The 13,617-nt window shown below is 43.2% G+C and overlaps 1 protein-coding gene across 1 annotated transcript in view; it reads left to right on the forward strand.

Moving 5' to 3' along the window:
- The window catches only part of LOC141800247 (E3 ubiquitin-protein ligase RNF19A-like), a 28,256-nt gene extending 15,319 nt beyond the window's left edge, over window positions 1-12,937 (forward strand). Inside the window, exons 5-10 of the mRNA XM_074682670.1 lie at window positions 423-585; window positions 2,823-2,937; window positions 3,022-3,183; window positions 3,636-3,849; window positions 3,965-4,108; window positions 9,504-12,937. Of these exons, the coding sequence (XP_074538771.1) occupies window positions 423-585; window positions 2,823-2,937; window positions 3,022-3,183; window positions 3,636-3,849; window positions 3,965-4,108; window positions 9,504-10,290 (1,585 nt within the window). The 3' untranslated portion in view covers window positions 10,291-12,937. The remainder of the gene's footprint in view (window positions 1-422; window positions 586-2,822; window positions 2,938-3,021; window positions 3,184-3,635; window positions 3,850-3,964; window positions 4,109-9,503) is intronic.
- Window positions 12,938-13,617: the final 680 nt, after the last annotated feature.

Genomic DNA, 13,617 nt, shown 5'->3' on the forward strand with positions numbered 1-13,617 from the left:
AACCTGAAGCCCTGCTTACGTTGTGTGCAATTTTTTTACTTATTTTTATTTATTTATGTCCAGAGATATCCAGATACAGCATCCAATTTCATTCATATTCACTCATAAACTCAATAAAATGCTGTTGACACAGACAACCTGTAAAGCTACTTTTAGTGCAGAGATGATTCACTGGGAGAAATATAATGGGATTAATAAAGAATTAGATAGATAAAGCCTTAGTGTCAATAAAATCTTATCTATACCCATCCCAAGTGAGGACAGTGAACAAGTTTCAACACCACTGATTCAGTCCACAGGCGTCAGTACTATCACTATCAAACTTAAAGTCTTCAGGACGCCTTTAAGAATTCTGCTTTTTATCAGGACAAGATCAAAACCTTTTTTTTTTTTTCTTTTTTTCCCCTCTTTGTCCCTCTCAGTCCCTCAGGCTGTACTTTTTGGGGGAAAAAGCCATGGAGCAGGAAGAAGAAGATCCTCTGGCAGCTGGGAACTCTAGTGGGTGCTCCTGTCGGCATTGCACTCATCGCTGGCATTGCTATCCCTGCAATGATTATTGGCATTCCTGTATATGTAGGGAGGAAGGTAAGGCAGTGGAAACTAACTGATTTGCAATATTTTAGATGCTCCTGCTTAGATTTTCACTTAAATGAGTTAATAATCAAACACTGGACTGTACTCAGCTACACAGACAATTTAGAAAAAAGTAACTTCAAGAAGGTTTGAGTAAGTCCATGGCCGAATAAGCTGTTTGGCATTGACAGAGGAAATTTAGCAATTTATTTAAAAGTCTTGTTTCATGCAGCTCAGTTTGGTTCGTCTTCGTATTTTTTGAAGTTTTCATTGACAAAAACCAGGACAGGTCCCCAAATTACCGACCTGTACCTTTCTGTTGGGGTGCCAGACACACTGATCCGACCCAGAAGGGGGAGCTGGAAACACTGCAGTCCGTTGATTGGTCAAAAGAGACTTCACTTCCTGTGTGATAGTGGCTGCTGTATTTCTGGTGGTTTTCTTCTTTGTTGGATTTATTAGCGGGGTACACTGTGTCGTGCTGCTATGATGTCACGCTACCGGCGTCCAGCTTTCATGCCGCCTACCAAGAGGGGCATGATTGGCTGTGGAAATGCAAACACAATCAGGCTTTAACCCAAACCAAACTGTAGTCCATACTAGGGCTGCAACTAACGATTATTTTTAATGTCGCCTAATCTATCAATTATTTTTTCAATTAGTTGATTAATCAAAATTCAGTTTTTTAACCTAATTTGGCTTTTAAAATGTGCAGACCTTTATAATTCAACCTGTATTGTATTTTCAGTGCATTTACTCAGAGTTAGGTTTTGTTTCTCTACATGGGCTACTTCCATTTGGGTTGCCACCCGGCCTGTAAAATACGGAATCGTCCCTTATTTCGCACTTAAACGTTGCGTCCTGTTTTAAATCAATAAAGGACGCAATTTGTCCTGTATTTCCAGTTTGCCTTGAACACAGCACCACTCGGCCTGAATTCAACATGTGTTTGTGTCCGCCCACAAGAAATAGCAGTTGGTTGGTTGATTTGGTTGAAGCGTGGAATAAGTGCTCGTCATTAATTAGGTGAGAGAAAGCCACAGGGAATCAGAAGGAAACAGTCTGTTGCTGTGGCTGCATCTGGTACTCAGCCCCGTGCCCCATTGAAAAGCAAAGGATGCAGAAACACAGTGTGAGTGAAATGGTTTCAAAGGACACGGTAAAATCTGTCGCCGAGTGCTTTCTGTGGCACATGGTGGCCTGTCGGACATGTGACAGCATGCAGCTAGAGAGCAATAATACTGCAACATCAGGACAAACAAATGTCAGACTCGCAGTTCTTCATACCTTAAGCATCCCCAGATACAGAAATCTTATTAAGAAAATGTTTCTTTGGAAATATTAGAACTATATATATATATATATATATATATATATATATATATATTACAGATGTAGATTATGTCTACCCAATGTTACAGCTCAAGAGTCCATACCGGACCGCTTGATAGAAAGAGGGCTAGAGGCTCAGCCTGCCCCTCATCTCTGCTGCCCATCCCACAAATGCATGGTTCCTTACAAATGTGGCTCCTTTTAAAAGTGAAATAAACAGGCTTTTAGACAAGATAAGTATTTTTTCTAATAAGCTTTGTTACATTAAGGAAATTATCTACTGAACACAAGGTTCCTTCATTTTTGTGCTTTATGTGTTTGTGTCAGTAGTAGGGCCTGCTCTCACAGGGAGAGTATATTAAATGTCAATTTAGACATCAAAACATTCACAGAGAGATACCTTGTCCCAAAGTTGGTGGGATGAATTATTCATGAATCACCATAAGGGGAGGATCTAAAATCTGTTGTGACATTTCATGTTGAAATCCACAGTTAGACAAAGGCCTGTGGTTTTTCTTCACCTGAACACACTCCTAGTAACACACTCGTCTCCACCTTCACAGAGAAAGAAGTTCAGTACATTTTTTTGTACGGAGATAGAGCAGTTTTACAATTTCTTTGTCACTGTCCCTCTACATCTATATTTTATATTAATATAGAAATACTGTCTCGCTGTTAGAAGATATGTTGTTAAATCTGAAGTGTTGATCAATTTCATGTCTTGGAAACAAGAATCTCCATGACAACCCCAAACTTTATGACCGTCACTGTGTTCCTCTTCATAAACGTGGAGTAAAACCTTCTGATGTGTTCTGACTACAATGAAAGACCTTGTTTGGTCCCTTTTTGGTATTTGATGACACAATAGTCTCCTTTCTCTGGTCATGTGACTCCTCCCCTTCTGTCTACCCTGTCAGATTCACAACCGCTATGAGGGCAAAGATATCTCCAATCATAAGAGGAACCTGGTGATCGCTGGTGGAGTGACCCTCTCTGTCATCGTGTCTCCAGTGGTGGCTGCAGTCACTGTCGGTCAGTCTGTCCTCCACTCTTCAAGCCTGGATATCACTGAGGTTTCAGTCCAACACGTCCTTACCGTTTCCCTTCCCCCTCCAGGAATCGGAGTTCCCATCATGCTGGCTTACGTCTATGGTGTTGTGCCCATCTCGCTGTGCCGTAGTGGCGGCTGTGGTGTCTCAGCAGTGAATGGTAAAGGAGTCCGCATAGAGTTTGATGACGAGAATGAAATGAATGTTGGCAGTGGAGCTGCTGCTACGGGTAAGTTAAACCTGTGTTTATGGCTTGGTCAGCTACACTGCATAAAAACAGAAATCTGTGCAAGTGTTTATGGTTTGTCTTTGATAAAAAGAGTCTCACCAGACAAATATGAGCCACATATACCTGACAAGTCCAGAAAATTGTTCTATTTCAAGGTCTTAGAAGACAAAAATGAATCCTAAATTGCTTAAAAATCTGCCAGTGGTAAAAGAAACATGCACTTATACTTTTTTTACTCTTTGCAAACAATTCAGGCCTCATTTTTGTTCCAGTATCCTGTAAGAAGACATTTTTTAGGACTTGGATGTGACCTAAACAACTGAAACAAGTTCAAGAACCCTAACATGATTCTATTTTTAATGTTCTTTGGAGGAAAGGTCTGAGCCTGTTCATATAAGGCACGGCACCTTCTCTAAAACTGAAATGTTTTCCTGATTGTTGTTTCCTTTAAGATACCACCTCCGTGGCTGACACCAGGAACAACCCGAGTATAGGTGAAGGCAGTGTTGGGGGCCTCACAGGCAGCCTCAGTGCCAGTGGCAGCCACATAGACCGGCTCGGGGCCATCAGGGACAGCCTGAGTGAAACAGCATCTACCATGGCCCTGGCCGGAGCCAGCATCACCGGCAGCCTCTCCGGCAGCGCCATGGTCAATTACTTAAACAGGTACTGACGCAGCAACACGTACATCTCCGATCAAAAGAAGAGTCCCATTCAGGGCAGATGTGTGCTTCACTGTGCTTCACTGCAGCACTGAATATCTCCTGTCACACTTGTTCAGGCTGGAGGTGCAGGCCGATGTGCAAAAGGAGCGCTGCAGCCTCAGCGGGGAGTCTGGTACCGTCAGTCTGGGCACAATCAGCGACAACGCTAGCACCAAAGCAATGGCTGGATCCATTCTTAATGCCTACATGCCGCTCGACAGGTGAGACCTATCAGCTGTTCATTTCAATGTTTCTCCACAGCAGACATTTGAACATCTGCAGCATCTGTTTGTTCCTCTACCTGATGTTTGTCCAAAAATCAGTCATCTGGGTCCATCAGCCAGAAAGATCTGATCAGTAAATAACCTGAACACGACTTAATTCTCAGGATTCATTGACCATGTGGGGCCAGAAGCTTCCTCTGTTGCTTTAGTTCCTTATGGTTGACTCCTCCAGAATATTCTAACATGCTACCACCACAACAAACCTAATGTACATAAAACATGCATCTGATTGATTGTTTCTCTGATAAATAAACCAGACCTGGCAGATGGAGATATCTCCAGAGTCCACGATGCAGCTGGGAGACAGAAAGTTTGAGCTACAAGGTTCCATATCTTAAAAAGATATTATCTTGTTTTATTTGACCCTTCCTGGCTGCCTTCTCATTGGATTCATCTCACGCAAGCCCAGGTTGAATACACTGGTGTCATCCGAGCGCTTATTCCCTTGAATCTTCTCACTATGCAGGTCTACTGCTAATAGCATAGAGCTAATAAAAGCATCTGATAGTAAGACTGTTGCCTGTTGCCTTGAGACTGCGAAAGAGGTTGGGAATCGTTTGCCCTTCAAAGGCTACAACAAGTTATACCTTTAAAGAAGTGATGGATTAGCCTTTATCTACATATCTTCTTATTGGGATGTGGATGGGTTAGTGGAGTGCCCTGTTGGAGTTAATGGTAGGTGAGCTGATCAGAGCGTGCACCCTCGGCATGGACCACCACTTCCAAGGTACCAGTGAAGTACAACTCCTATACATCCAGTTAGTGAGTATTAATCATCCCTTTACACCAGACCTGGGCAAATACGGCCCGCGGGCCACATCCGTCCCTTTGTACGTCCCTGTCCGGCCCGCGTGAGGCCAATCATAAACATAAATATAAAACTCGTGCGGGTGCATATGTCTTAAAACTCCATCTATCACAGGCACTGAACAAGACATTTTGGATTGAATTCTCCCTCTCTTTCACTGGCTCAGTCAGTCTCCTCCACCCTCCTCTGTGTGCTATTACAAACCTGCAAGATAGTGCCGTTGGTACACGCGCAGCGCATGTACGCGACGGCACTGTCTTCAGTACAACGATACGCGTTTCACTATTTTAGAGTCAGCCTTCTCACTATAAAATTCACGCTGCTCTTTCCTGATTGGAGAGGATGCTGCGTTAGAGCAGAGCTACGTTAGTCTAACTCACGACATGTCATGTCAAAGTTCTCCAAAAAAGAAAGGAAACAGCTATGGCTCTGATAAAGTCTTCATCAACAAGTGCTGCACCGTTATCTGTCTCTGTCTCTGAGGTCTACTGCAGCGTCTCTGGATCAAACCAACTAAGAGAGGGGGGTGGATGGTTTCTGAGTTTTCGATATAACGCCCAAGCACGGGACTTGATTTGACTTAGTAAAATATTAGAGCTCACAGAAGCATACTTAAATTTTGGGGACTATCAGGAGAAATCACAAGCCAGGAGAACAGCGGGAGAAAGGGTTCAAAAAATGGGAGCTTCCCTCCATATTCAGGAGTGTTGGCAGTCTGCCAGCACTCTCGATCGGTAAAAGTGAGTTCATGTATGACAGATATTGACAAAGACGAAAACTTAAGACATTTTCTCTTTCATTTTAGGATTCAATAATTGTTTTGTTTTTTTCTACTTGACCTATACACCACAATTTTACATCACCTAATATAAACATTTACAGAGTGCTTTATTCTTCTGATAATCAGTTCCGACTATTCAAAATATTTAATTTAGAGCATTTTACGATGGAAGAAAGTTGGTGGCCCTCTGACACAATTCAGGTTCCTCATGTGGCCCCTGGTAAAAATTAATTGCCCACCCCTGCTTTACACAGTTAGCATAGTGCTACTGCTAGTTCTGACTGTCAGTGTGTTGATAGCAGCCTGTACGCACACTGACTGATCGTCACTAGGGGGGCCCCTTATCAGTGTGATTGCTTGTGTCCTCAGTTTGCTGAGTGCTCCCACACGGGCTACTCCAGGAGGTTCAACATCAGGTTTGTGTTAAGTCTTGCCTTTGCTGGGTTCAGAGATGACACTTGGTGGGTGCTCTCACTTTACCTGACTTAGTATTGTGGGGGCCACAATGATAAACTCACATTACTGTGTGACCTGTATGGCCCCCCTTCACACTGAGGATGGTCATGATCTCTGTCCCTGTGTGTCAAACATCTAAGCGAGGGTCTGTCAGAGGTCCCATGTATGAACTGTAGCTCTATGCTGCACATCGAGGGCCGTGAGACTGACAAAGGTGATACTCTTGGTGGGAGATGGGCCTCCTTAAGTTAGAGGACCTGTCCCCTCCTCAACCAGGCCAATCTAGGCAGAAAGCATCAGAGGCCTTATGTGACAGTTGACAGCCACGCTATAATGAGCCACAGGCTAGTGTCCCTCTTCCTGAAGGGGGCTTTGAGGCTGCAACCCCCAGGGACACCAATGTGGGGTCTGCCCCTGGTGCTGGATGCCTTATGTGGGCCTCCCTTTGAGCCTTTAGACTGAAGAAAAGCTGAAGAGGCTCTTGGTGAAAACAGCTTTTTCTCTTCACCATGACAACAGCAGAGTGGGTAGGGGAGCTTCATGGGTTGTCAGGGAGTCTAAGGTGAGTTTCTGAGGTAGAACTAAGATGGCTCAGGTGTTACTCTGTGGCCTGATGCGACACTCCCACCACAGGTACTGGTGCACTCACACCTCAGTGAACTCATCCAGCTGGCAAAGTTCAACCCCCTGATGGGAAGACACGGGTGGGTGGGCCAAACAGTTGTGCCCAGTAGTGGCCTTAAGGGTAAATTTGGGTGCTACTTCCCACATACAGCAGTCAGAGCATCTCTTTGTGTGTCATAGTGGGGCTAAGGAGTGTACTCTCTCCACACAGCGCCTTTCCAATTCAATGTTTGACTCAACTCAACTCAAATAATTTATAAGGCACTTTGAAACAACCACAGCTGAAAGAGAGTGCTGTTCAGAAATAGATAAGGACACTACCTGTGTATGAACTGGCAGCCTCACCATCTAGGGTGAAGTGTTAGTCCACCAGAAGCGTGTCCTCTTCATGGGCCATGCTCAGAGGGGTACCTTTGGAGGATGTATGTGCAGGGGTCTGATAGGCGGCACATTTACCAGGTGAGGAAGTCACAAGGCTAGAGTCAGTGTGACCACCCCCATCCACTTAGTGAGGTCAGAGTTCTCTGTCACTCTGAATCTACAAGGTGTGAGGAGACTCTGTGGGAATGAACACTCGGATGACACCAGTAGTTTTACCTGTCAGGGGTCATCCAAGGTCATGTGTGGCTTTGTTGATATTTGTTTTGTTGATATCAATGGTGGATCTGCGCTTACACAAGTTGGAGACACCCAGTGAGAAGAACTGACGGTCATTCATTACTCATGAAACCGTGGAACATGCATATCCCTTGTTTGACTTTCACTGAGGTGTAGAGAGGTGGATAGTTCGCTTTCTGCAGCTTGACCTCAGGCATCAAAGATTCAGTCATTTCAGAGAAGCAGTAAAATGAATTTTTCACAAATATCATCAATACTCATTTTAAATAAGTCGTATTAATTTAAGATGGAGGCTTTGAATTTGTCCGGTCTGTTGTTGGACTGGGGTCTCGAACCAAATCAGGAAACACCAGATCCAAGGTGCACAGTTTCCACACCTTTCTCTTTGCTTCTCATCCAGAGATCTAAAGTTTTGTCACCTTCTCATTAAATTTTTGCCATAAATTCCATCATGGCTGATAAAGTCTTTGTAGCTGTTTCCTGAAGCTAACCTGGGGTTGGCTCTACAGTCAGGACGTTATCTGTTTAGCTTCATGCAGGTGATGAAGCTTTTCCCTTACAAAAAAGAAGCATACTTCAAGTTCATTTTATTAAGTATACTGAAGTAAAGGTAAAGTGTATTTTTCAAGTACACTTTTTACAGCAAGTGTACTGATATTAACATACTAGTTGTTTACTTACCAGTGTACTTTTTCAATACTTAGTGGGACTAAATTGGCCCATTATAGTTTAAAAAAAGTATACTACAAGTATTTTTTTAGGTTAAAAGAAGTAAACTTTGAGTACACTACTAGTTTGTATTCAAGTTTTATTTTGTACTGCAAGTATACTACAACGAAACTTACACGTATACTTTAAATTTACTAGTTATATACTTCTAGCACACTTTTCAGTTTATGAAAGTATACTGTGAAGTGTACTGCTGGTACACTTTAAGTCCACTAATTATATGATAGTAGTCTACTTTAGTTCATAAAAGTATACCAAGAGAATACTAAAAGTATGTTGTCAAGTTAAGAGTAGTGAACTTTGAGTACACAGCTAGGTCATATTAAAGTTTTATTTGGTACTGCAACAATACTACAAGTATTCTGCAAGTATACAACTTATAAACTTCCAAACCACTTTGTAGTCTATGAAAGTACACTCTTAAGTATACTTCAAGTCTCAATATAGTAAAAAAAAAAATCAATACGCTGCTAGTTAAATACTTTTTAAACTGTAAGTATACTCTGAAGTTCTTCTTAGGTAAACTTAACATCATACTTATATTTGAGTTTTTATTTATTGTTTTCGAACCTAAAAATAAAAGAATAGAATAAGCAGAGAATAGAATAGGCACAGCTACAACCCCAATTCACTTGAATGTTAGGCATGTAAGTTTGAGTACTTACTATACTTTTCCTTTGTATGTCTTGATCAAAAGGTTAAGTACTTAGACTTTCTTTATACTTTTAACTATAGGCTAAGTATACTTAGACTTTTGAATATACTTTTAAGTATAATCTAAGTATGCTTACTCATTACTTTGTTAAGTAAACCTGGGTACAGGTACATCGAAAGTAAACTGAAAGTGTACTGTCTTGGAAATAAGTATGCTAATAGCATACTTTAATAAACTTCTTTTTTGTAAGGGTTTGTTCTCTGTCATTAACACGTTTGAGCGTACTTCAGTGTCATAGTGAAAAAGGGAAACAGCACAGAGCAGCTCTGCCGTAGGGAACACGTGTCCTGGCTGTGAGCTCAGCAGACAGTGAGCGGCTCTGTCCCCACATGGCTTCACTCACACAGTCAGGCTTTGTTCTCTGCAGCCAGAGGAGTTAGGTCTAATCTCTGCTTGGTCCTCTTTTGGATATCTGAGTTTTCCCATGTCACTGTTCTCCATGTCTTTGACTTTCCTCTTGCTTTGAAGGAAGATTTGAAGTTTCTTTCTCGTAGTACAACAGATTTTAAATCACTCTTATACATTTCAACACCCACACAAAATCTGTGATATGTTTCCCTTCGTCCTGGTTTTTAATGCTGCTCTTCTTCTCCTCTATCAGGGAAGGGAACAGCATGGAGGTCCAGGTTGACATTGAATCCAAACCTGGGAAACTTCGGCACCACAGTGGCAGCAGCAGCGTGGACGACGGCAGCCATGTTGGCCGCTGCGGCTGGACCTACCCCTCCAACGGTTTAACCTCTTCAGAATGCAAAGGCGCCTCGGCTAAGTGGGCTAAAGAGGCGTGTTGCTCCTCCACCTCCGGCACAGGAGACAAGAAGAGTAAAGGAAAGCTCCGTAAGAAAGGCAGTGGAGGCACCAAGATCAATGAGACACGGGAGGACATGGACGCTCAGCTGCTGGAGCAGCAAAGCACCAACTCCTCAGAGTTCGACTCTCCGTCTCTGAGCGGCAGCCTGCCGTCCGTGGCCGACTCCCACTCCAGCCACTTCTCTGAGTTCAGCTGCTCCGACCTGGAGAGCATGAAGACTTCCTGTAGCCACGGCTCCTGTGGAGGAGACTACCACACACGCTTCGCCAACGTCAGCCCCCTGCCTGAGGTGGAAAACGACCGTCTGGAGACCTGCCCGGCTTCCTCGTCTTCTCCTCAGAGCAGGGGGGCCGGGTTCCCTCCCCAGTCCCCCACCTCCTCCTCCTCAGGCCATGGCGCAGAGCTGTCCCCGCTCTGCTTCATCCTGGAGGAGAATGTCAACCTGGTGTGCCCTGCTGAGCTGGACTCTCACAGCAACACCAGAGAGCTGCTTAAGGAAAACAACAACAACCACCACCACCACCACCCCACACAGACTCAGCAGCCCAGGAACTCCTGTATACAGACAGACATCTAATCCCAGCCCCTAAGTGCTGCACAGATCTTCTTCTTCTTTAACGTTCATATTTTTTCATCCACTATGATTTAAAGCTCATACTTTGATCTGCATTTCTGTTCCTTCTTTACAAAGGAGACGTGTTCATCTGGGACATCAGATCCACCTTTGAGTTAACATTTCAGTTCTGTCAGGTTCCAAAGTGCAGCCACACACCAAATGTTAACACACTCACTGACACACTAAAAACCACTGTGCCAGATGTGCTCATGTTTTATTTCAGCTGGATGTGACTTCATGCAGGAGTTTTTAATGTAACAGCTTTCTGAAGCAAACAGGGACCAGGCAATGTGAATGAGAATTCCCCTTTTTGATATTTCCTCAGTAACGTATCGGTCACAGAGGAACCTCTGTGTTCCTTCTGTTCATCAGACTCTTTGGTTTTTCCCTTGGTTCAGATTGTCTGTGGGGCTGTTGTGTTGGGCACCTTCCACTCGTGAGGGTTTGACCTACAGAGAATGTTACCGTGGGCTGTTTATTTCACCACTGTGAGGCTGGGCTTGTTAGGGCCCGAAACATAACGACCCAAAAATGTTAAGCCTGAAATGTGATAACTGACCCATTTGGGGCAAAAAGTTATGTTTGGGTTTTGTTTCATCTTTATTACCATATTTTGGGTTGTTGTTACCTATGTACACATTTCGGGTCTTTGTGTTTCAGGCTGGGCTAGGACGATATGTATGTTTGTTTTTTTTTTCTGGTTTGATTCTTCTTTAGGACTTTTGGGGTCCCAGCTCAATTTAAATTGCAATTCTTTGGTTTATTTCCAATTTTGGGGATTTTTTTTTTCTTTCCCAATACCAATTGAATAAAAGATGATGACGATGATGTCTCCAGACCATACCAGGAGCCATATTTTCCCCCAAAATCCACGTAATTTGAGTCAGAAAAAAACATGTCGCCCTCTGCTGGAGAAAAGCATCAACTATTTTCAAACCAGCTGATAAACAAAGACTAAACAAACAAACCCCAAAACACCCTTTCAAAAGAGAGTCCTGGTTTAAATTCTGTAAAACAGAAAATCCTGATACTTGTGTGAATCTATTTTTTCTTCCACCCCTGCTGTGAGGGGAGTTTGGAGAAAAATCTTCTATAAGCCACTTCCAAAACACAGATCCCTTTAATATTTGGCTGTATTTGAAATGTTGGCCCCTTTGTTAACCATACAGGCTCCTCACATGCAGTGCACTGTTACACAGATCACCAGCTGTTTGGATCATGACGTGCGGTTTGTGGAAGCATCACCAGCTTATGTTATCCAACATTTCAGCTACATTCTTGTTATATTTCTGTAAGGTAGAACAGAAAGAGATGTTGTCTCTGTATAACTGTCTAACCTTACCTGATGTGTCTTCAGTGTACTGCATGTGCAGGAGGACAAACTGATTTTAAGTGGTTGAATTTTTTTATCGCAGTCAGCGCCAACATCTGTTTGTCCAAACAGTGGCCCAGCCCATCACCAGCTCCAGTAGGCACACACACACACACACACACACTGCTGTGATTGTCATCTCGCCCCAAATCCTCCTCAGTCATCTGCAGTAGGTTTGGGATTCTCTGAAACTGGACGTGCCCTGGGTGTCTGAGAGTTTCCGTCTAACAGCTCCTCAGCTGCTTGATATTTAAGCCTGTCGCTGTTCAGATCACTTAGGAAGCCAAACTCTATGAAGAGCCCAGCTCTGTGGAGGCCACAGCTCCAGCAATAATGCTAAAAGCAGCTCTGTTAGCATGAACTGATGGCTCAGATTGTATGAGAGCATATTTCTGTCCTGCTTCGAGCTGATTCATCCAGTCTGATGGTCCCGCCCTCTGAGTGAGCGTGCTTTGATATCTTTGTGAACTCATGGTGCCTTCAAGAAGCTGTGTTCTCGGTCTCACTCCCTCCGCGTCCTCACCACTCTAACTTAAACAACACATCACAGGTTGTGAAATGTCTGTGAAGGAGGGCTGCTCGTGGGCTGTATGTACTGTTGGTAAATGAAAACTGCAAATGCCTACCAAAGACAGCACTCAGGCTTTTGTTTAGTCCCTTTATCCTGGTGACAGCAGAGGGACGAGGGGAGCAGACACTGAGGGAGACTTTCAGACAGTGGTTAGAGACGTGCTTCCCTGACTCCAGTGAGAGCACAGATCCTCCTGTGTGTCAGTGCTGATGTCACTCTGAGGTGTTTTGATCGGTTTCTCCCTCCGTTGCTTTGTCCCGTGATTCCTGTTCGTTTTGCCGACTGGTGCTGCAGAGCAGACTTGAAGTCGATCTCTACTCCCCGCGCTTCGCTCTGGAGCGTTGGCTAAAGCTTCTCTTCTCTGCTCAGTGGTCACCTTCTCAGATGCCACTGAGTCAGCTCAGGTGAACCTTTCTATCAGGTAGGTAAAAGCATCTTGAATAGTAATCTGACCCAGGTCTGTTTCTGGACAAATCTTGGTTTGGTTCAGCCGATGAGGCCACATGCTGCAGTCCACCTTTTTCTTCCTCTTTGGTTCCTTCATCCTTCAGCAGAACTCCACCTCCTCAGTCCTGAGTTGAACACTAGTGCCAGGTATGATTTGTGCAGAATGGCATGAGGAATTTGTACATGTGTTTGGTATTTTGCTTTATTATATGCGTGTAAATGCATATCATAAAAATAAAACTCAAAGACATAGAGTGTTGTCCTGTCATCTCTCAGCTCAGGCGCTCTAAATCCATTTTAATCATCACAGACGTGAACGCTTCACGTGTATCTCCACTTCCTTGAACAGCTCTGTCAGAGTCATACATGTCATCTTAAATAAATGCAGAGAAACAGAAGTCATGCTAAGTTATTGCTTCTAACATTCCACATGTGACCTTGGACTACGTCTGGGAAATCTGTGGAGAACTCTTCAGGTTTTATGAGCTGTGGTTTGTTTCAGACACCGCTTCAGTTTTTATCATCTCTCTCAGTAGCTGATGAATACAAACAGAAGTAAAATCAACGAACGAACAACATTTTGCAAGTAGCCTGGATATGATGGAAACAGAAAAGGGATTAGGGCCACTGAAAAAGAGAAAAAGTAAATATATATATATATATATATTACTATGTTTTCTGAAAAACAAAATAACAAAAACAGAATTCTGTCTCTAATCTCAGGATTCTGACTTTTTTTCTCAGAGTTCGAACTTTAATCTTGAATTTCTGTCTTTAATCTCAGAATTCTTTTTTTTTTCTTAAAAATTCTGACTTCAATCTTAGAAATCTGACTTCAATCTCAAAATTTTGAGAAAAAAAGTCATTATTTTTTTCTTATCTCAGAATTATTACTTTA

This window comes from Halichoeres trimaculatus, unplaced genomic scaffold (assembly GCF_033239565.1).
Source record: "Halichoeres trimaculatus isolate MK-OKI-2021-1 unplaced genomic scaffold, fHalTri1.1 fHalTri1_scaffold_12, whole genome shotgun sequence".
NCBI lineage: Eukaryota > Metazoa > Chordata > Actinopteri > Labriformes > Labridae > Halichoeres > Halichoeres trimaculatus.